The 22,251-nt window shown below is 36.8% G+C and overlaps 2 protein-coding genes across 2 annotated transcripts in view; one reads left to right on the top strand and one right to left on the bottom strand.

The window, feature by feature from the left end:
• LOC145479305 (tyrosine-protein phosphatase non-receptor type 13-like) overlaps positions 1 to 3,743 on the top strand; it is a 30,500-nt gene extending 26,757 nt beyond the window's left edge. The window contains exons 27-29 of the mRNA XM_081457634.1: positions 429 to 518; positions 709 to 827; positions 1,135 to 3,743. Coding sequence (XP_081313760.1) covers positions 429 to 518; positions 709 to 827; positions 1,135 to 1,296 — 371 coding nt within the window. The 3' untranslated portion in view covers positions 1,297 to 3,743. The remainder of the gene's footprint in view (positions 1 to 428; positions 519 to 708; positions 828 to 1,134) is intronic.
• Positions 3,744 to 3,843: 100 nt separating this feature from the next.
• Positions 3,844 to 22,076, bottom strand: LOC145479317 (proline-serine-threonine phosphatase-interacting protein 1-like). Its single transcript, XM_081457655.1, has 13 exons — positions 21,074 to 22,076; positions 20,063 to 20,163; positions 19,182 to 19,256; positions 17,072 to 17,106; positions 16,449 to 16,558; positions 14,715 to 14,777; positions 13,946 to 14,041; positions 13,092 to 13,137; positions 9,633 to 9,712; positions 8,860 to 8,958; positions 8,354 to 8,450; positions 7,547 to 7,747; positions 3,844 to 6,622 (listed from the first exon to the last, which is right to left on the bottom strand). Exons 1-13 carry the CDS (start codon positions 21,098 to 21,100, stop codon positions 6,369 to 6,371), a joined length of 1,284 nt encoding a protein of 427 aa, XP_081313781.1. The 5' UTR covers positions 21,101 to 22,076; the 3' UTR covers positions 3,844 to 6,368.
• Positions 22,077 to 22,251: the final 175 nt, after the last annotated feature.

Here is a 22,251-nt window from a genome sequence, read left to right as displayed (position 1 = left end):
AACTGGTTAAGAATCTGCTAGTCGATATTATTCACTGCATTTTGTCCATTGGGACTATTTTTTCCTAATATATGCCTACGTACATTTTATGCTCCTTGGGGCAACGTGAATTTTAAATTATTATTTATATACTATTACCTTACTAAGACTTGGTATATTTACAAAATGCACTTAGATTGATGTTAATTCTTGTAATCTGAGATCGAAAAAAACTAAAATTAACATTATATAATTAGTGACATGAATTAATGACATGACAAACCAGGTTGCCAAAAAGCAACTCTTATACCCTGCAAATGCTATACATGGCCACAATGCAAGCTTGTGATTCAGTTAGCTGTTTACACATCGCTGAAGTGCAAAAGCTCTTTTATTTTTGTGGTGCCATACAGCGTTCTTCATACTCATGAAGGTCTTTCTTATTACAGACTATAACATGGACGATCTACCGTTTGAAGTTTACCTTACAAAAGGCCAAAGTGGACTGGGTATGAGCCTTACAGGAGGGGACAATGGAGGTAATTAGAGTCTGGCTTGTTGCAAATTATAATTTAGTCGCAACATTCTTAAGTCACTGAATTATGTGTAACATTTCGTAGAACTTGGTTTAGCCGTGTTTCGTCAACAGACTACGATAGATGCCAGTGATAATTAAAAGAAAACATATGGGTTCCTAAAACATCTATCTATATATTTTTGGCCACCCAGCTCCAATCTACATTAAGAAGCTGGTTCCAGGAGGTTCAGCTCTCTTGTCAGGGCAGCTCCAAGTCAATGACATCATTCTTCAAGTAAATGACAAGAATCTGGATCGAATGACCTACAGAGTAAGTTGTACTTTACTTAACGTAAAAGTCGTGCAATGTTCAAATTAAAGGTTGTACAACATTTCATACGCATGGACATTTTCGCTTTTACATCAAAAACTGATAATTCTGCCATAGGAAACTCTCTTGATCCACGGTCCTCGTTGTATGCATAATTATAATAGAACTGTAGTCAGAGTTCCGTTCACCTTACAAAACCAAGTAAACCATCGCAAAGCCAAGATATTTCAATTCTGTGCAAATACGTTTACCGACTAAGCATGCGAGTCCACAGTTTTCTCGATCTCTCTTTTCTTTTTCTTTATAGGAAGCTCTTTCTATTCTTCGAAACTGCCCTTCAGAAGTTCGATTACTTGTACAAAGACCCCGGATATCCTCGCATCCTCCTTACCCAGGATACCGTGGGGGCAGCGACAGAGCCAGTGTCGATAGTTACGGAAGTTATAGCAGCATGTCCAGTATTTTTTAAACCATGTAGACAAGCCTGTACGTAGATTTGTTGGAATGGTGTACTGCTACGGTTACATCACATAAGTTGTAGCTTGCTCTAGCTCGATAAAACAGGAATCTGGCTTTAATTATCCTTTATAACGTTGGGTGATCAAAACGGTCATCAAAGAGATGGCAACAGGAAGGCAGAGAATAAGAACTTTGACAAGCTCGAACTAATCATGTCAAAGGATTGTCGCATTAAGATATTCTTTGAGGGTAGAACATAGCGACACTCGTCAGTTTTAAAGGCTGGACGTTTTCTATAATAACATAAATAATTAAATATTATCAATACCGTGCAGCGCTTAGGTCCACAAACCCTGAGTGTCAGAGCAACTCCAGGCAGTGTCCAGGGAAAAGGTTCAGGTAGTGTACGTGAGCCTGGGCGTGTGTCGAATATGACAACTACATGAATCTACGGGCATATTCAGTCTAAGGTAAGGTATTTTTGTTCGGAAGAAGCTGGTCTTTGATTAGGAGATTTTATGCTCGGACATGTATAATTTTTGTTTTTGTTTTTGTTTTGTTTTGTTTTGTTTTTGTCATGTTCAGTTGCCCGTTCCTCATTGATTTGATCATTTTGGTCGTTACGAGTTCAGCTGCATGTGCTCATCGATGCTTTAATCACTTTGGCTGTCCTGTTCAGTTAAAACCACCAAGCCTAAGGCATGGTTATAAATTAAGAATCACGTTTACTTAAAAGGTTTACTTTGAAGCAACATCCGACCCATTACAGGCCCCACGGGGTCATGACAAAAGGTGAAGTGAAGAGAGTGTTAATTTGAAAACAATTGTTATTAGGAAGCAGGTCGATCGCGCATTTGGAAGATCTTTACAAAGTAAAGTAGATCACTGAGGAAATACAAAGAAGTTTCTAATGTCAGATCATATGCAACACTACGCGGTGACGTGGAGGCATGAACGACCTTTTCTCTGAGATTTCATTAGGCCAAGATTGGTGGTGCAGAAATTTTCCACCTCAGTCAGGTACTAACCCAATCAGGTTAATTAGGATTGGAAGTTATTGCAACAAAATGGCCTTCAAGTCTTTTGTCGTGACAAAAAGTAGAACACTCCGGGATTTGCTTAAATCCGGTACTAATTTCCAAAAAATGAAAGATAAGCAACACATGGAATTAAGCCGATAGGTATGATGTTTTTCCCCTCTAAACGTTTTCGCCAAGTCTGAGGTAATTAAGACCCTTCTTGAGTTCCATTTGACTTTATACAGCTTTAAAAATCAGTCCTTATTGCCGTGAACTGTCGGCAATGTACGTGAAAAGATAATTTGAACAGGATTTATTTCACCAGCGTTTAACATTCCATGAGTCATGATTGCTAGTCGATGCTGAAGACCAGTGAGTGTACATTTGAATTTTTTTCACTCACGGCACTTGAATCTAAAGCCCTGTTCACTCTAATGCGGTAGTATGAAAACGCATTCTTCCTGACGCGATTTCGCCTACCGTCCACACTAAAACGACCGAAAACGCTGCATCGTTTTCACCGAAAACGTATACATTTGATGAAGCTGCCCAGTGTGGAAACATTTTATGTGTGGACAGCGAAAACGGAGTGAGTTCGAAAACGCTGACGTCTGTCATATCACGTGCGCATGCCCAAATGACAGTTGTGATGTTTTCTTATAGCATATCAATCAAGCGCTTCATTGAGATCGGGAAGAACGCTGCGAAAACGGTAGTTTGGACGGAAAGCGTTTCGGCGAAAACGCATCGTTTTAAAAACGTGTAATCCGTTTAAATCCTTACCTATGCTCAACTGTTTCATAATTCCACCTAAGTACATATATATTGAGATCGTCAGACAATATAAGGTAAGTGGTGCCCCGGTCTTCTGACTTGTTTTCACAATTTCCAATCATTAATAAACGTGTAGAAAAATAAAGCAAACACAGAATAACCTTTTTTTAAATATAAATTTCGGTATTATGAAGAAACTCTTTAAAACAAAACTCATTCCTTTTTTTTTTCTAATTTTCTCTTGTCATCTTATTCCTTGTCAAACCCTCCAGATTCTTTTATTTTATTTGATTTCGTAATTTAGTTTTATGAAAGATAATAGACATAATTTAAGTTTTGGAAATGTAGTATACAATTCGTTGTGAGTCAGATTAACCCCTTCAGCCCCAAGCAAGCTCTCGCTGATCACAAAAAAAGTTGTAAGTATTCTCCCAAATGATATGTGTAAGAAATGCACTGAGACCACCGAAGGGAATTTACACATTGATATTGAGGCTAAAAGGGTTCATGTCTTCACTTAATGAGGATACGAAGAGTGAATAACCGAATGCTGTCCGATGTAGAGAACATTTGATAAGTCTTGTAACATTAGATGATTTATGTTAAGTTTTTTAATTTTGTATGCTATTGCATAATAAGGCTTAATAAAATATTTTGAAATAAATGATAGCATTGTTTATTAAATTTGGGTTGATATTCAATCAGTTTTATGAGTAACTTGACGAAGAGACAAAGTTTACAGCATTCTCATTATTGTCAAGGATTACTGGATCGGCGACAAAATAGAAAACTGTGAAGCGTGCAATGTTGAGTTTGCACGCGGAGAGCTACTCTAGCAAACCTTTCAACTACATTTACCCATTTATAGCTTACATATAATATATTCTGAACAATTCTCAGCAAGCCGTTAAGCCCCGGCCAAACGATCGCAACATGTCAACGCAACATATCGCAACATTGTTGGGCGCAACATGTTGCGTGCTTTTGACCACCGCGTTGCGACATGTTGCGACATGCTGGGTGTTTTGTTGGCTCAAATTTGACCATTTTCAAGCCCCGGCCAAACGATCGCAACATTTCATCACAACATGTCGCAACATTGTTGGCCTCGCATTTGAAAGCTCCGGCCAAATGATCGCAACATTTAAACGCAACATATCCCAACATTGTTGGCCGCAACATCTTGCGTGCGTTTGGCCACCCTGTTGCGACGGGTTGCGACATGTTAGGTGTTGAAAATCGAACTAGTGCGCATGCCCGGGCGCAACATTGTTGGACGAACCTGAAAAATTTACGACTCAAATCCTATTAATGAATTCAATTAAATTGAAGTAGCTGTTTTAGCCAAATATATTTGATTCTTTCGCGTTACTGGTTTTTTTAACGAATTTATTGGTTTTAAAATTGCCATTGTTTACTTTTAAAGTCTTCTCGACATGATATACACGTACATTTATAATTAGCTCCTCCAACTTGTTTAATTAATAGCCCAATTTTTTCTATATGTTAACATTCTACTTTATAGCAATGTTCAGGGCGACTCAAACCACTGAAATAGCCCATGAGTGGAGACTGGAGCCAAAGTGCAACAAGCCGAGGGCGCTGGACGCTTAGATGGCTTTAATCACTGATTGTTTTCCTCTTCACAGGCTAGGGTACTGTGACTAGCGACTCACTTCCTTCTCACGCCACATTTTTACACCAGTTCCTGTTGAAGAGCTTCATAATAGCTCTGATTCCCCAGGGCCAGGTCGTTCGAAAGCCGGTTAAAGTTAACCAAGGGTTTAAATTAATCCGAGGTATTATCTTATCTACTATGAAAATGTCTTTCATTGCTCATGTTTTGTATAGATTATCACAACTGAAGAATATCTAAGCAATATAAACAGAAAACTTCAGTGAAACGTCTGCAAAACAGAAATCAAAATTCACGCTAATACTTCGTTAGCTTAATCAGGTTTTGAACAACCCGGCCCAGAAACCCAGAGTGATTTAAATTGCCGTTTGATATGTTCAATGGACTTGCCTATCTGGCATGTCACATCTACCTATTCGCCTATATTTATATCGGAAATATTACAGAACATATAACTGCCTCCTGACTATCCGTTCATAAAAAAACTCACGTTGACAACCTTGAAACACCACATCGTCAGGAATCGAAACAATAACGTAAGATAAAATGACGTTAATCATAACATAATAGCGCTCGCCGAGTAACTGTACTTTCGTAACATTTCAGAGCTGCCATAAATAATATTGAAGAAATATTCCTGATAATCAGTTACCTCAGCGTCTTCTTTATAAAAAAAGGAAACTGAAAATAATTTTTAGTTATAAAATCAAAATTACTTGCTGAAATATAATTATTCTTAGAAAGAGTTAAAAAGATCAAAACACCTCGTAAATTATTTTAACAGTATCGCATTACATCTGTAAAACATATGAAGCCTTCCGTCCTTCCAAGCACGCCTAAGTAAATATCGCTAAGGTGCGTGCTATAATACCGTAAAATTACGGCCCATCATAGGCCCATCTATATTACAAGAAAAATCCTATTCCGGTTAGAAGACCCCCTACCGGATATAGTCCCTCTTTTACTTTGTTGAGAAAGCTATAAGCAACGGCCTTTGTGCTTCGCGTGTTTGTTTCCTTACTTGTGTTCTCAAGACGATAAAAATCGTTATATACTACTTTATGTTGGTTCTATCAGCTTACTTCAAAACGTTGTTGTTGTTGTTTTCTACCGCTTATAAGCCCAACCAAAACCCTTATAGAAGCTCAGTCACGTTAATTTGAGTTATTTTGGCCTCGTAAAAACTACCTTTAAACTGAAGGAAACCTGACAATAAAAGTTTACTAACATTGAAACACACCAAAACGACAAAAAGAAACCTTAAAGGAACAAGGATGGTCAAGGATGGAGAAGAATGACACGGATTACAAACGACAAACTTGAATATTTTAGGCTAAACTTTTCAAGATGCGAAAACCGTCACGTAGCTCCTTTAAATGAAGTTGTATAAACTCAGGGCTTATCACTGGAATTTTAAGGTATTTAATTTCACAAAAGGCTAAGGCTGAAACCGTCACCTTCCCAACTCGCTACGGTGATAATTTACCTTTATCAACTGATAAACCGCTAAGTGCTTAATATTTTTACGCGCGCGGATCATTTCTTACTTTTCTCCGTAATTGGAATTTATTCGTCAAATTTAAACTCTTGTTCTGCAAGAACGTAAAGGACAATTCTATCTTCATTATTTGTTTGACAACTGTAGCTTCTGTGTCACTTGGTGATAAATACCACGAAAGCTTTTGGAAACATGCCTTTCTTTCCGTTGAGTTCTCCACAACACCAAGTTTCATCCTCATCATAAAGACGTTTAATAAGATCGCCGGCCTTAAACGATATCTCGTGGTCGCCTTGTGCTTCGTAATCAAACTCCGCGCGACAATACTGTTCTTGAGTTTTCTTTACATTTGTATCTTTTGGCTTGTTGGTCTGGTCCACAGCAGAGTACATTGAATCATCAACAGGTTCTGTGGAGAAAATAACTGATAAATTGGAATAATACAGCGAGTAACCAGGAGACCGTAAATACTGATATCTGATTGGTTGAAAGCAGATCGATTTAACCCTCAATTTATCATTCATTTCAACTTTTCGCGCCAGAAGCACGGTTGCTGCGCACACTCAACTCACTTCCAGTAAATTCGTTCCTGTGTCAGAAAAATCAATCAAAAATCAAAAGGAATCGGCCTTTATCTAACTTCCACTCGCTACTGGCACGGCTTCTCAAAGGTATTAATTAAAACAAAAAACGCGACCTTTGATATTTTCTCGAGTACAATTATTGCAATCGCTAACTACACTGTTCACAGCCCTCTGTTTCCTCGTATTTTTATTCCATCGTTGAACGTGCGGATAGAATCGCAAGAGAACTGGACGCCAGCTCGTTTTTAGTGCAATTTTCGTGTATGGTTTGTGAGCCTGAATAAATTAAATGGAGTAAAAATTGTAATATTGTAATCCCCCTTGATAAGCCTCGGTGCTTTTGGGGAAAACAAAAAAACAAATATGTTTAAATTAAAAACAAATTAAAAACAAAACTTCGTTTAGCTCGCGTCGCTCGCCTCCCCGCCCACAACCCCTCGTGCTTCACGATCGCTTCGCCTGCTTTTTCTTTCGCGTACGTCGAATAATAAAGAGGCTGTGAAAAGTCTAATCGCTAACGTTTTTTTTTTCCAAATAGTCAGATTGTGTCCAAATTACTTCCTTGCCAAGCAAGAGAAAACAGTTACGAGAGGGAAGCTGGGAGAGAGAGGGGGGGGGGGGGGGGAGAGAGAGGGTACTAAGGTTACTAGCCTTTTTAAAGCCTGGGAAGACCTACATAGAGATGTACCAGCTGCTCACTGGGATATCCGAGGGAGGGGGGAGGGGAGGTAATGTCGGTCGCATCTTACCTGGTGCAGGGATATCAGGTAGTTGCATTTGAGGACGGCGCATAGCTGTTTTAGGCGTATCAGGTGATGATTGTACTCTGGCGATTTCTTTAGAATGCTGGAAAGTCCCAGAAAGTGGACCACTAATATTTACATTACTGCCCGGTGATAAGACCTTCTGTGATGACTGCGTCATGTAATAATTCTCATATTCTATTTTAGCTGTAAACAAAAAAGAAATACCACTCATTTAACACAGTATTCATCGAATTAAGGTTGGAAAGGACCACTATGAAGCGATACTGTAGTGAATAATATGCCTGCGTATATGCAAAACTACCGAAATGGCAAGCCCCAGCGTTTGGTTTCCAATTTGCGACAAACTCAAACAGCAATTTTAAAACGGTAATACATCACGCGCAACCAACAATATATATCACAGCTTGTGCTATCAAGTTCCAGAAGATCTGACTGTTAAGAAACGTACTCTGAACAGTCACCCTGAGCGTTGTCATGTGTAGCTACTGATTGGAGGAATCGAAAATAGTCACGAGACGGCTAGGTTCATTGCGTTGTGCCTCTGGGCAAGGCACAGGCGCATAAATGGTTTCTGGCAAATTCAATTCTTGTGGGGAGGGGGGTAACCCTGTGGACTAGCATCCCATCCAGGGAGGAGTAGAAATACTCCTAGTCGCCTGATACCACGGAAACCGCAGGCTAAATTGACGGTCTGGAGAACTTGGCCCGACACAGACTTTACCTTAACCTTCAGTTGTTCAGCTTGTTTAAGTTAAAGATACAGTTTGTATGAAAACTAAACTCACTGACCTGGTCTTTCAGATCCAGTTTTTTTCATACTAACAAACAAATGAATGTCCGAATCCACTACACAATGCTCCAGACTTTTTCGCATTTCTTCACAAATCTATGATCGAACGGAAAGTTGCATATGATCATGATAAGACATTTGAAACAACCGAGAAAGCTTGTTCAATAAAATATTTATCATAATGGCTCTTTTCAAACTTTGCTGACAAATTAAAGTGAGCAATTCTTTCCTCCTCGAGGTCTAATGGAAACAAAACATTATTTTCGTTTTTCAGGTCACTTTAAGCTGAAACTGTCCGTCAAACATGAAGGAAACAGAGATCTCCACCAAAAAAAACATACATTTTTGTAACGTTTTCTTTTCAGTGCGCAATGTTTTGACAGCGCAGTTCGCTGAAATTAGATTTTGAGCGGACTGTTCAGCGACCAATCGGAATTCTCTTTTTTATCGTTCATTGCCATATCAATAATGGCCATCTCAAGTTTTTAGGCAGTGTTTTACTCACCTCGTCAACTTTAACACAGTTCATTGAACTGGTGTTAGTATAGGCCCACATTACATTCCGCAGAAACGCAATTCTCTCCTCCTCGAGGTCTTGGAAACGCTATTAAGAAAAATGCAGTTGAATATTCAATGCGTAAAACAAAAGGGAAAAACAAAACAAAATAAACAGCCGGATACTTGTACATGTGTGATTTCTAAATCAAATGAAGTATTAGCCTGAATGGGTGCCTGAGTTATTCCAGTTCATTAGGCCTAATTGTTTATGAATGTTATTTCTGAGTATTTTGGTGCAGTGGACATCCGTATGCCGTTGCAAAAACAGATGAAATACTTTGAAAAATATTTTAGTCATACCCGCTGTTGCAGCGCACCTCACTTGAAAAAGATGCACACATGTGGGGGAACATACATGTAGTAATAAATCCAAATGCAAGACTTTGATATTCAATAATTCATTTTTTCGTTAGATCTCCGATTTTAACCTCTCATTTCTTTTCTCTTTTTTTTTTTTGACATCGTTTAAAGAAGGCAAACGTTCAAACGTTTAGTTGTTACCTACGTTATTTTGTTAAGCAATTTCTAAGCCTTTTATCAACCATACACACAAGTTGATGGTATGCAGTGTACGTTTCCCACCACCTCCTACTCGCAATTCATGTACATCATGAGGTACACGAGCCTAGTTCAAACTATTTGAGCTGAGTGATGCATGAATTATTAATCTAACTACTTTAAGTCAATATAAATTACCGAAGAGAGCACTGCCAAACTTACATTACAACACAGCTCCATTTCCTTCTCCCAAACCACCCGGGCCTCCTCAAGACTGCGCACTGAATTCTGGTATGCTGTGTCTAAAACGATTAAGAAATAAACTCAGCCAACGTAATTCATTCAAGGCACATAGGATATTCAGCTGGAGCATGACCAGTCTGCCTTCCCCTTATTGACTCTCGAGCAGAAAACTATGGGGCGCCGTTTGTAAATTTATTATTTAGACCGAATTTATGCCACTTTCCCCTTATTTATAAATAATTGGAAATGCCACAAAATTTGTTTATAAATAAGACACAAGAACTTGTCCGTCGATATGCAAATAATTATTTTAGGTACGTCCTGATTTATAAATAATCTTTTACCATAGAGTTATTATATATAAATAACAAACTAAACAACCTCAATTATTTATAAATCAGGTCATCTCTAAAATAGTTATTTACATATCATAAAGTTTGTAAATCCCATTATTTATAAATAAATTACTTCGCCGGGAGTGTAAATTCATTATTTAGAAATAATAAATTTCACCTCGCCGAGTGTAAATTTATTATTTATAAATAATGAACTTTACTGAGTGTGTAAATTCATTATTTAGAAATAATGAATTTCACCTCGCCGACTGTAAATTTATTATTTATAAATAATGAACTTCACTGAGTGTGTAAATTCACCATTTAGAAATAATAAATTTCACCTCGCCGACTGTAAATTCATTATTTATAAATAATGAACTTCTCTGAGTGTGTAAATTCATTATTTAGAAATAATGAAGTTTCACCTCGCCGACTGTAAATTTATCATTTAGAAATAATGAATTTACCGTGTGTGTAAATTCACTATTTAGAAATAATGAAGTTTCACCTCGCCGACTGTAAATTTATCATTTAGAAATAATGAATTTACCGTGTGTGTAAATTCACTATTTAGAAATAATGAAGTTTCATCTCGCCGAGTGTAAATTTATTACTTAGAAATAATGAACTTCACTGAGTGTGTAAATTCATTATTTAGAAATAATGAAAGTATGAATGGCTGACCCAGCGTCTCTTGCCCGGTCAATTTCGGAGGTTGTTTCTCGCGCTATAAGTGAGACAGTTAATGCTGCCTTTGCTCAGGTAGGTATGCAGCCTGAAATTCAGCAGTGGCGGATCTGGATGATGGGCCCGGGGGCCCGTTCCCCCCCCCCCCCCACCCCACGCCTCAAATATCTATTATGTCGTTCTTATTCACTCAACAATTCGGCAGCTCACACTGCAACAGGAACAACTACTCAAAGGCCGAGGTAACAGGTAAATTTTAAGAAAAGAAACTGCTGCACGAAGAAAATAAAAATCGCTTGGCGTGTTAAGTGAAAGGTCTGATTTCTATTGAAATAGACCTTTTTCGCTTGGGCGGTTTGTTGTTCCATTACAGACCACGTGATATTCTCTAGAGAATTGTTCTTTTATTCATCTAAAAATTATTTTTTCATATACGCGCAACTATTTGAAAATTTGAAAGGACGAATTCTCAAGAGTATCATCACATGGTCTGAAATGGGGCAACAAACCGCCCAGTCGAAAAAGGTCTATTCAACAGTGGTTTAAACGTAAATTAATTTAGCTTTCTACGTGTACGATCTTTGGACTTGCCTGGAATAGACATGTCTAGCCGTGACTTGATCAAGCCAAACAAAGTGTGTCACACAGCTATCCGTCCAAAGGTCACAAAAGTCACAAAGAATTTAACCTGCGAGCAGGCTCACGTTTGAGTCAAACGCGCGAGTGACGAAGAGGAATAGCGATCGGCGGGAAAGAGGCGCCAAGAAGTGACTTTCTCCTCTTGCGGCTTCGCCCGTCGATTTCTCGCTCTCAGCTACGCCGAGCGCGTTTGTGCTCCAACGTGGGCCTGTTCGCAGGCTACAAAAAATTATTTAAGCAAGTAAATACATTATTCGATTTCCCGATTTTAAAAGCTCTGCATTTTCTTCATGCAGCAATTTCTTGTCTTAAAATTTACCTGTTACCTCGGCCTTTGAGTAGTTGTTGTCGTTGTCGTTGTCGTTGTTCCTGTTGCAGTGTGAGCTGCCGAATTGTTGAGTGAATAAGAACTACACAATAGATATTTGAAGCGTGATTCTCGCTTAAACGCAATTATTCAAAATAAGGGGGGGGGGGAACCTCCCCTAGATCTGTCACTGCTGAATTTCAGGCTGGCTGCATACCTACCTGAGCAAGGGCAGCATTAACTGTCTCACTTATAGCGCGAGAAACAGCCTCCGAAATCGATCGGGCAAGAGACGTTGGGTCAGCCATTCATACTTTCATTATTTCTAAATAATGAATTTACACACTCAGTGAAGTTCATTATTTCTAAGTAATAAGTTTACACTCGGCGAGATGAAACTTCATTATTTCTAAATAATGAATTTCTAAATAATGAATTTGCACACACGGTTAAATTCATTATATCTAAATGATAAATTTACAGTCGGCGAGGTGAAACTTCATTATTTCTAAATAATGAATTTACACACTCAATGAAGTTCATTATTTATAAATAATAAATTTACAGACGGTGAGGTGAAATTCATTATTTCTAAATAGTGAATTTACACACTCAGTGAAGTTCATTATTTATAAATAATAAATTTACAGTCGGCGAGGTGAAATTCATTATTTCTAAATAATGAATTTACACACTCAGTAAAGTTCATTATTTATAAATAATAAATTTACACTCGGCAAGGTGGAATTTATTATTTCTAAATAATGAATTTACACTCCCGGCGAAGTAATTTATTTATAAATAATGGGATTTACAAACTTTATGATATGTAAATAACTATTTTAGAGATGACCTGATTTATAAATAATTGAGGTTGTTTAGTTTGTTATTTATATATAATAACTCTATGGTAAAAGATTATTTATAAATCAGGACGTACCTAAAATAACTATTTACATATCAACGGACAAGTTCTTGTGTCTTATTTATAAACAAATTTTGTGGCATTTCCAATTATTTATAAATAAGGGGAAAATGGCATAAATTCGGTCTAAATAATAAATTTACAAACGGCGCCCCATAGAAAACTTGCTACCAATTTGGTAGCCTGCAGAACAGGCGTAATTTTTTTGCGTATTTTAGACGAATAGAGGCGAAAGCGAGGCGAGCGCGCGCGAGGGGAAGAGCGTGAAAAAAATATTTTTTCGCGCTCTTCCCTTCGTGCTCGCCTGGCTTTCGCCCCTGTTCGCCTAAAATACGCAAAAAAATTACGCCTGTTCTGCAGGCTACCAATTTGGTTTTTCACTTATGGGTGAAACTGAACCTACATGTACACGGCTTAATGGGTCATGCTTATATATATGTGCAGATTCCATACATTTAAGAACAACACGTATCAAATTTACTTGTATGATAGAAACTCTTAATAAACTTAGTGAGGATTACAGTCTACAAGTAGGCTTTTACCTGTTTGGTCAACTAAAGTTTTTGCTCTGCCCAGTTTGGTTCGCAGCTGCAAATGGAAACGAAATAAACACAATAATAAATTAAACTGTGACACTTTTATTGCTCACATGTACATGTGACAAGTATGTCATTCATGTACATGACTATTGATTTACAACTTAGAAATAAGAAACCATGTTTGTACATGTATGCAGCTAAATTCTTTTACAAGAAAGAAATGATTTTCGGAAAAATGTAGTGTACATAAAGCAGTAAGCAGTACACACACTGTGTACTGCATGCAGCTGTCTTTTTTCCATAGTTATCCCAAGAAACAACAAAAACAAACGGAAAAATCTTGTGAATCTTCCTGTCCCAAGTAAAGTATTTTGTTCTACAGGTTCCAAAGTTCTGAGAAGCAAACAGCTTCCCGAGAGTGTAGCTCGAGGAAAACTGTGAGCTTTGAGGAACAGATAATGTTCAAGGAATATATGCAAGCATATTTTACTAAAGTGAAAGTAATTTCTGATTAATTACAACCAGGTAGAAGCACGTTAGATTTCACTTAGAAACTCCAGCTATGTATTGAGTTTGTTATCCTTCAAATGTTTTTTTTGCAACACGTAAAGTTTTGAACATTGGGGAATATTACTGGCATATTCCCCAGTTTTTGCTGAGGTATATTCAGTCACGTAACACGTTTAGACCAATCGAGTGCAAACGAAAATATCTGATGGATTATAAGTGTAATTACGTAGCCCTACAGTACATGTAACCAACTATATGTACATAATTACGAACAGCTTGTAGTAAGACGAATTTGAAAAAATGGAGGAAATTTGCACTGATTATTACTTGTGAAAAGATGAGCTAACCTTTTCTTCATCCTTGCCTGAAAGTGATACAGATCTCTTAAGTGCCTCTTCTGCCACATTCACATCATGGCATCTTTGTTCATAACTCTTTTTTAGCTGACCATTTGGCAAAATAAACGTAACAACATAATGTGACTTTCTTTGACTGTACCTGCTTACCACGGTACACTAGCATCAGTAAAAGAACAATTTACTGTTCTGTAACATACTGAACATTTATATATATTCATTAGCCAAGAGGCATCCATTTCCCTAATCACTGTCACACTGAGGGGTCTGCCTGACTTTTAACATGCCTGTTAAATCTGCTGTCCAGGGGAAAGAGTATCTCATAACAACTGTTTTCAGAAATTTGAAAGAATTTAATTTTCACTCTCGCGGACAGTTTGAAAAGTTTCAGTTTTAACTATGAAGAAAACTTGTGTATAAAAATTTTTGAGGCCCAGCTCTTACTGAAAGTGAGCAAAATAATTAATGTATTTATAACGAATATAAGAAACAGAGGACAGGAATTAACAGAAATCACAATTAGATTGAATGAATTACGGTTCTTCTGCCCTTTACAGTCAAGGTCAGTCAAGGTCACCTTTGGCTGTAAATTGAGTGCATTTATTTATCTAAAAAACAGCTCGAGCTTTTCAAAAGCACCGTCTGCTTTTGGTTTCAAAACACCACCATGTAAATAATCGTAAAGAAGATTTATAGATGTCTATCTGTGTATGTGTATGTGAGTGTGTGTGAATAGCAGCTACTGTGATTTAAAACTTACTTTCACAGTTGTATCAAAACACTTCCTTTTATATGTTTGAGCTCTCTTCACTGATTCCTCAACCTTTTGAATCAGAAGAAATCACTTAAATTAAGACATAATTTGTATTGAAAATTACAAGAATGCAGTGCATTTATAAAGTGTATATGATTTCAGGGCATATATGCATGAGTGATGTCCTGAAAGTTTTCAAAATTGCACATTAACCTATGTGATTTGAGAACTTTCTAAAAATAATGAGTGACCATATTTATAACCCCCTTACTATAGTGAATGAAAGCTCCACATATTTGAATGACATCAAAACCCATGGCCAGAAGCTTTGCAAAGCAATTATTGTTATTATTATCATTATCACTATCATTGTCATTGTCATTGTCATTGTCATTGTCATTGTCATTGTCATTGTCATTGTCATTGTCATTGTCATTATTATTTTATTTATTTATTTATTAAATATTAACGTTTCACTCTGCAGTTGACTGGTATTAAAAACCTATGTGCTAATAGTATCTGATAATTAACAGAGAATTTAACAGCTCCTTTGGGAACAACTAAGGATTGCAGGAGTGAGCACAGTTGGAGTGACTTTCTTACATTGTATATAGGTATATTATGCCCACTTAAAGATCTAAATGTTTTTAGTTTTTTTCTGTATGGCCTCTGGATAACTCAGCATAGTCTGCATTCAGTTTGCAGCTCAGTTACATGCAAACATGCAAGTAACTACTTATAATGCCACAATTGCAAAGTTTCAAAATTACAATTGAAAAAGAAATGAATTCTGATTGGCCAGTTACTTAGAGAGTGTAAAATCTGGCTTCTTTTAAATGTACCTGTATACCTGTACATATGACTATACACGAACATGTGCATAGTAGTAAATATATCATAGAATTCCGGAAGTAACACCCGCCCCCCCAAACAATATAAAAAATAAAAAATAAAAAATAACAGCTCCCCGAAAGTAATGTTATTTTTTTCCCTTCCTATTCAACCCCAAAATGAAATGGTCCCCCCAAAAGTAGTGGCCCACCCAAAAGTAGCGGCCCTTTGAAGAAGTCACTAAAAGAGAACTCTCTGTTCTCAACCTCGGGTCATGCGGATGGAACAGCCTGACTGCAGGACTAAAAATTGACTTGAAGAGCTATCTGTGCTTTTATCTGCTTATTTTAAACTTGACTGAATTTTTCTTCAAACCAAGATTTATAAACTATATTTGTCTAGAGGCAGACTCAAATGATATATTATAATGCAACCATCATTCTTTCAATTCACCCTACAGTGCCAACTGGTTTAGCGCCTTTTTTTGTTTAGACAGTCTGCTTTGTTTATGTGGGTAGCTGGAAACTTACATAAATGGAACATTTTATTTCTTTTGTTATGCGTCCTCTCTGTCTGAAATGGCTGTTGCTGTATAACGTTTTGTAACCATCTGAAAGTAACGGCTACCCGAAAGAAGCAGACCCCTTTGCCTGCTAAATCCGAAAGTAACAGGGGCCGTTACTTTTGGAATTCTACAGTATAATAGTCATCTTGTCAAATGATTGTACTGTACCTTACATGCGGTAACTTGTACATGTATATTGACCATAGGAGGTACTATTACAAGCTATTATAAACCTATCTGAGTAATGACACACCGAACTGATGGCACCTATTGTAAAAAAATGTACAAATTGTACATACAATACAATAATTTTACTATAATGTAATTGGCAAATTATATCTTACACTTTTCCTTGCATCACGCTGTGTTTCTCTGAACTTCCTGACACACAGTTCTAGTTCTTCAGTTAGTTGTTGTGCCAAAGAAATATGTACTTTACCTATATTTTCTGTTTCTAAACATGGAAAAAAACAATTTATTTAAGAATTACTTATAATCACTGACAAAAATCAGCAAAAGTAAGAAAATAATTGAAATTAAATTAATAATTGAAAAAAAGAGCGAAAAAATGCACTTTAAGCATGTGCCTTCATATCAGAGAGAATAAGTGGCCCATATGGGAGACTGGGAATTTTTGGTCTGTGTCACAAGACTCCAGGATAATTCGGGAGAGTTGATGGGAGCATAGATGGAAAAGTGGTAACTGCCTGCAGCTGCATCAATGAAAACACTGTCTAGTCTCCACATGTATGTGTAGGTGCTTTCAATTCATGGCCAACGTTTTACTATCATTAATTTTGCTTCCTTTTTCAGGAATGATTTATAAAGTGAAGACAAAAGAAGCTGTGTTGTACTTGACTGTATCTTTTCTTCCAAAGGCCTACAGGTATACAATCATATATTCATTTCCACAAGATTTTTAAAAGCCAACTTAACGGCTGGTATGTGTAGGTAAAATTTAGTATACCTGTTTTAATCACATCCCAAGATTCTCTGAGAGTCCTGAAAAATTAAATCAACCTTCTTCAAATTATATCAATTTATTTAGTTCATTTTAAAGCAGGACATACTTACATGTACTTAGTCGATTAAAATAAATGATTTTTTTTTTTACAATTTTCACTAAAACTGCAGTATTACAACAATAACTGTACTAGTATGTGAGTTTGTAGCATGTGGATTACCTAGAGTAAGTATTATGAATATATCTACTCTTTTCCATACAAAAAGTAATTTTTAGTGCTGTGCATTGTAAGTAGGCCAACTGTAATTTAATTAGTGTAATAATGCATTGTAATGTATTTTAAGTTAAGTGCAAGTAGTAAGTATAGTGTACTAAGTATACAATAATGCAAGTATAATTAACAATTAGATTATTTGCTTTCGATTTCTATGAGATGACGGTTGATTTGGCCCTCGGCCTCGGCCTCATCAACTATCACCTCATAGAAATCGAGAGCAAACAATCTAATTGTTTTAGTAGAATTCTGACAGAAAATTTTCTTCTAATAATGGTTTCCAATTACTTCTCGCCATATTATTAAAATTTGCATCTTACAAAGATTACTCGGATTAAATTGTCATTTGAAATTCAGTTGTGTGCATGCACATTTTAGTCTTCTCAGGAATTTATTTATCCATTTGCATCAAAATGTTCCTTCAAAATTTTGTTAAGCGACTGCACTCTAATGCTGATAGTATACAAGTAGCTCAGCCAATCAGATTGCAGCATTTGCATAAGTATATTAGTGGAATTTTACTAATATTATTTAGTGCTATAAGTAGAAGTGTAAGTGCTCACCCTGCCAATAAAATTGCATTTTAAAAAAATTATGAATTATATGCAGTAATTGTATTACCTGTACAATGTACATGCCAGGCCATAACATTATGTATAATTTCTAATTAAAAATTTATGAGAATATGTTCATGGGCAATCCCTTGACTCTTGTAAACAGTCTTTAAATTAGCTCTAGAAGTAGCTTGATAAATGCTGCAGAGGAGAGGGGGGTGGGGCCCTGCAATGAACTAGCATCCTATACAAGGGGTAATCCATGGCTGAGTGCCTTATTTACACTAGCTGTAAAACCATAAAGAAACAGTTTTGAATGAGTAAATTCTGCTTCTATATTAGGTAGCATAGGCAGTGACAATAGCGATGATAAGGACATCCACCAAAAAAAAAAAAAAAAAGAATTTAAAAGCTACCTTTTCGAATTTTGCAATTTTCTAGGTTTCTGTGCAGTACATCTATCGGTCTTACTAGAAATTAAATCTGCTCAAACTAAATATGTAACAACCGCAAATGAATTCAATAAAAATACATTTATCTGAACAATTAGCCACTGTGGCACACGTTCTCCGATATTATGTGCATAGAATATACTTCATCTGATTTCATGTTGCTGTTTCGTAGAGGGTGCCTACGAAATGTACTACGATTTATAATTTGCACATGCACAGCCAATGTTCTACTGATGGACTATGGTGATGTTCTCACAATTTCCATTGCTGCCATTGTCTGCTTAAGTTCCCTATTGAACAAGCGACACAGTTAGATACTGCTCTCATTTAAAAATATTATGTGGGCTTAAGGGTCACTCAGCAAATCATCTTACCATAAAACACACCTTGCTTTGAGCTACCCATGTATGAAGTTTAATGTATTTCCAAAGTTCTATACATGGGCTATAATTTAAAATGATATACATTTCCCTTCTTTCTTTGAATTATAATTATGAACTCAAGATTAGTCATGGAAATACATTTTTAACAAGTACATGTTAACTACAGTACTGTACATAGTTCATCTGTAGAACTTGAACTACACTGGTGTCAAACGATATTAATATATACACCGTAATTACATCAAATCAGCTGACATCTATAAATAATGACAATTAGTATAAATCTACTTAGCCTTTTATCATATACACCATTGTCTGTATACGCAAAACATTGTTAACAAACTGCGGCCACTCCTAAGTCACATTTTTTTGAGCTAGGCTGTCCTATCAGGCGATAGAAATCTTGAGCTCATAATCTATTATTTATTGTTAAATGAACCATATATTTACCCAATCTCCTCTTTGCCTTTGGCACTTTCCGCAAGTCTCATAAGGGCCTTGCCATACTTTTCCTCAGCATCTGCCCTAGATATGATGTGATAATACAGATTGGATTAATTAATTAATTTGAAGAACACTGATGTAATTGTGACAAACTGACTGACAAGGTGGATATGAGACCTGAACAGTCGACTTCCAAACTTCAAAGTATTTCAAGTTGTTTATCTCAGCCACAGGCAAGGCATTAATATTATTCACGTTCTTCTTCCAATCTTTACCATTTGTTTGCAGCAGCTTATGTAAATACAAAGTGCCTACTTTCTATAGTTTCTAAGAATAGCAACATATAAATTTAGCTCCTTTGCACAAATACCTACTTGTACATGTACGTGTACTTACTCAGTGAGTAGTTTGCTAATATCACCCATGGAGCATTGTCAGAAATGCATTGAACAAAATAGCAGTGAGTTTCAGGTAAACTAAAAGGATTCTGAACTCTTAGAACTAACAATTTATTTATTTGATTTCACCTAACTAAGATACTTAATATATACATAAAATGTTTATTAGGCAGGGAGACCACTACAGCCTAGCCAATTATAGTGGATCCCTTGTTTTTATAATTATTAATTAAAACAGACATGTCAAAATGTTTTGTAGTAGCAAGGTAAGAAAAATGACAGCACAATTTTGACATATTAAGCAGTCACACCACCATGTATTTTTTATTATAATTCGATCTCATACTGGCAGAGCCGACATACTCCCTGCATGTAGACTAGCAGTTGGGAAAGAGACCTGGGCTCTGGGTATGAGATCAATTATAGATAGCATAATTATTTCAAAATGTAATCAAACCAATCTTACTGGTATTAATACCTGCAACGTACCTCTGTCTTATAAAATCCTCAAAATCCTGACACATTTGTTTCCCATCCCTCATGCGCTTACACAGCACATCAAATCCAGCTGTACTGTTAAAATCTGTCCCCTACAAGGATCATTGCAATCAATGGGTCAATCGCATATGTTTGTATACTTTGATATATAACTGTACATAAAACTAAAAAGGTCCAAAACTAAGAACCATGAGATAGCAGAAATTATTTATACAGTTTCCACTATGTCTCAAAAGCAAAATGTAAATTATGCTGATATCTCCACATCTGTAGTGACTGGAGTGAGGTGACTTTGGGGCAGCAAAATTCCAATTGGATGTAAAGGAGGGGGAGGGGACAGGGGTCTGACATAAAAGTCCAATGGGTGATAAGGGGGGAACAAGTGAATATGTTGAAAAGCCAGTTTCTCTTAGTATGAACTATTGGGCATCATGTACATTCCCGTACTCTGCCTTGACTCGATTTCTATAGTAAATAAGCTTAAGCTTAAGCTTATTGCAACTTGATCAATGCAATTTGTGCTACATGTACATTAATTGTAGAGGTTAGGGATGGGTCTGTAAAATTGCATTTAAATTAAGGATTTATAAGGTTTATTCCGACTCGGAAGCACGGATAGCATAATTTGTAACCTAAATAGTAATCGATGTCACCAAACAAAGAACGAGACAAACAAACGAACAAACAAAGGTTAAGCGTTTTTGATATATTCTAGGATTAAAGCAAAACAACAGAGGGTATAATATTTTTAATGAATGCTGGTTGCATTGTTCGATATACGATCCGCTGTGTGAAACCATAAATACTGTATGTACTATCTATTTATGTGTCGTTAGCTTCGACTCTGAGAACAACAAACGTTTGAAACGTTTAGCCCAGCAATTAAAGTTCATAGAATTGGATTGTCCACATACAGATTTTATGTCACTCGATACCGAAGGTCAGCATAGTGTGTGGAAGATGAACAAGCTTAGAAAGTAAGCTACAAATTACATCACTTACCCAAAAGCAATCTGTAAACTTAGTCATCCCAGAAGTGAAGTTAAGTACTGTTAATAAAGGAAAGAATTCCGGGAAATACTACAACAACTTCATGTACTGCAAACCGAAAGGAACCAAAATGCAAAATGTCAGAGGAAAGAAACAGTATGACTCGAAGTCCCGGATAAGGAAACGTGACCGGCAGGAGATGAACTTGCAAGTTACTTCCGGTGCTGAATCTTATTTGAGAAAAGGAAAACTAAAGCAAAGTTATTCATTTGTGCAATGCTGAAATGCTTCATTTTAAATTATAAAGCATGGAAATTACGCTACTTCTCCGAGTGAGGGCTGAGATTGAAAGAGTAGCATTCGTCACGCAACAATGTAGAACAAGTTGCGTGACTAGTTTGGACAGGAAAAAGTACAGGATCATGGGCTCCTGAAAAAGATAATTTTCCTTCTTCATGTTCCCTCCTCTCATGTTCTCTCATGTTCCCTCTTCTCAGCTTTAATTTCCACTACATCGCGGCATAAGCTGTTTATTGATCATTCATCGTTTTCATTCCTTTTGATTTTTAATTATCCATCATATGGATATGAAAGCTTCTTGCCCACACTGTATGTCCCATCCTAAAAGCCCTAAAGGGTACCCGACAGGTTAATCACCAAATCTTCCCTGAGGAGGAGTCTTCTGGCCCCTTCACGAGCCTTCACGTACTACAAGGTCCCGGGGGGGGAGTACTCCCTTATATGGGTCATATAGGTATGTGCGGGCCCTAAGGTGTATGGTTTTTCAGCCGTTTCGAGGTCATAAATAGGGTATCGATTTTGGCTAGTCTTGTCATAAATGGGGTATGGTTTTTGTACTCTAGTCTTGAATAAGGTATGTTCTTAGAAGAAGCTACTTTTTCATCATTATCGACAAAAGCCCTTCATAAGTAATTATGTTTAGGGCAACTGTTCCAACCGCAACGGTCATAAATAGGGTATCAAATTTTTGGTCAGGTCATAAATTGGGTAAGGGTTTTGGGAAGTGGGCAGCACACCCCAGCCCAATATTTCTGGGAGAACCCCCCCCCCCCCTCCCTTCCCTCCGGTTACAAGACTAACTAGTTCCCTGGATTTTAATGCTAAATTTCTTTACCTTTCTAAAAGGCAAGCGTCGACTATCGTTTGCTAAAGTTGTAGAATTTATAAAC

Source organism: Orbicella franksi, chromosome 2 (assembly GCF_964199315.1).
Source record: "Orbicella franksi chromosome 2, jaOrbFran1.1, whole genome shotgun sequence".
NCBI classification, from domain to species: Eukaryota; Metazoa; Cnidaria; class Anthozoa; order Scleractinia; family Merulinidae; genus Orbicella; species Orbicella franksi.
This window is presented reverse-complemented; position numbering and strand designations above follow the sequence as displayed.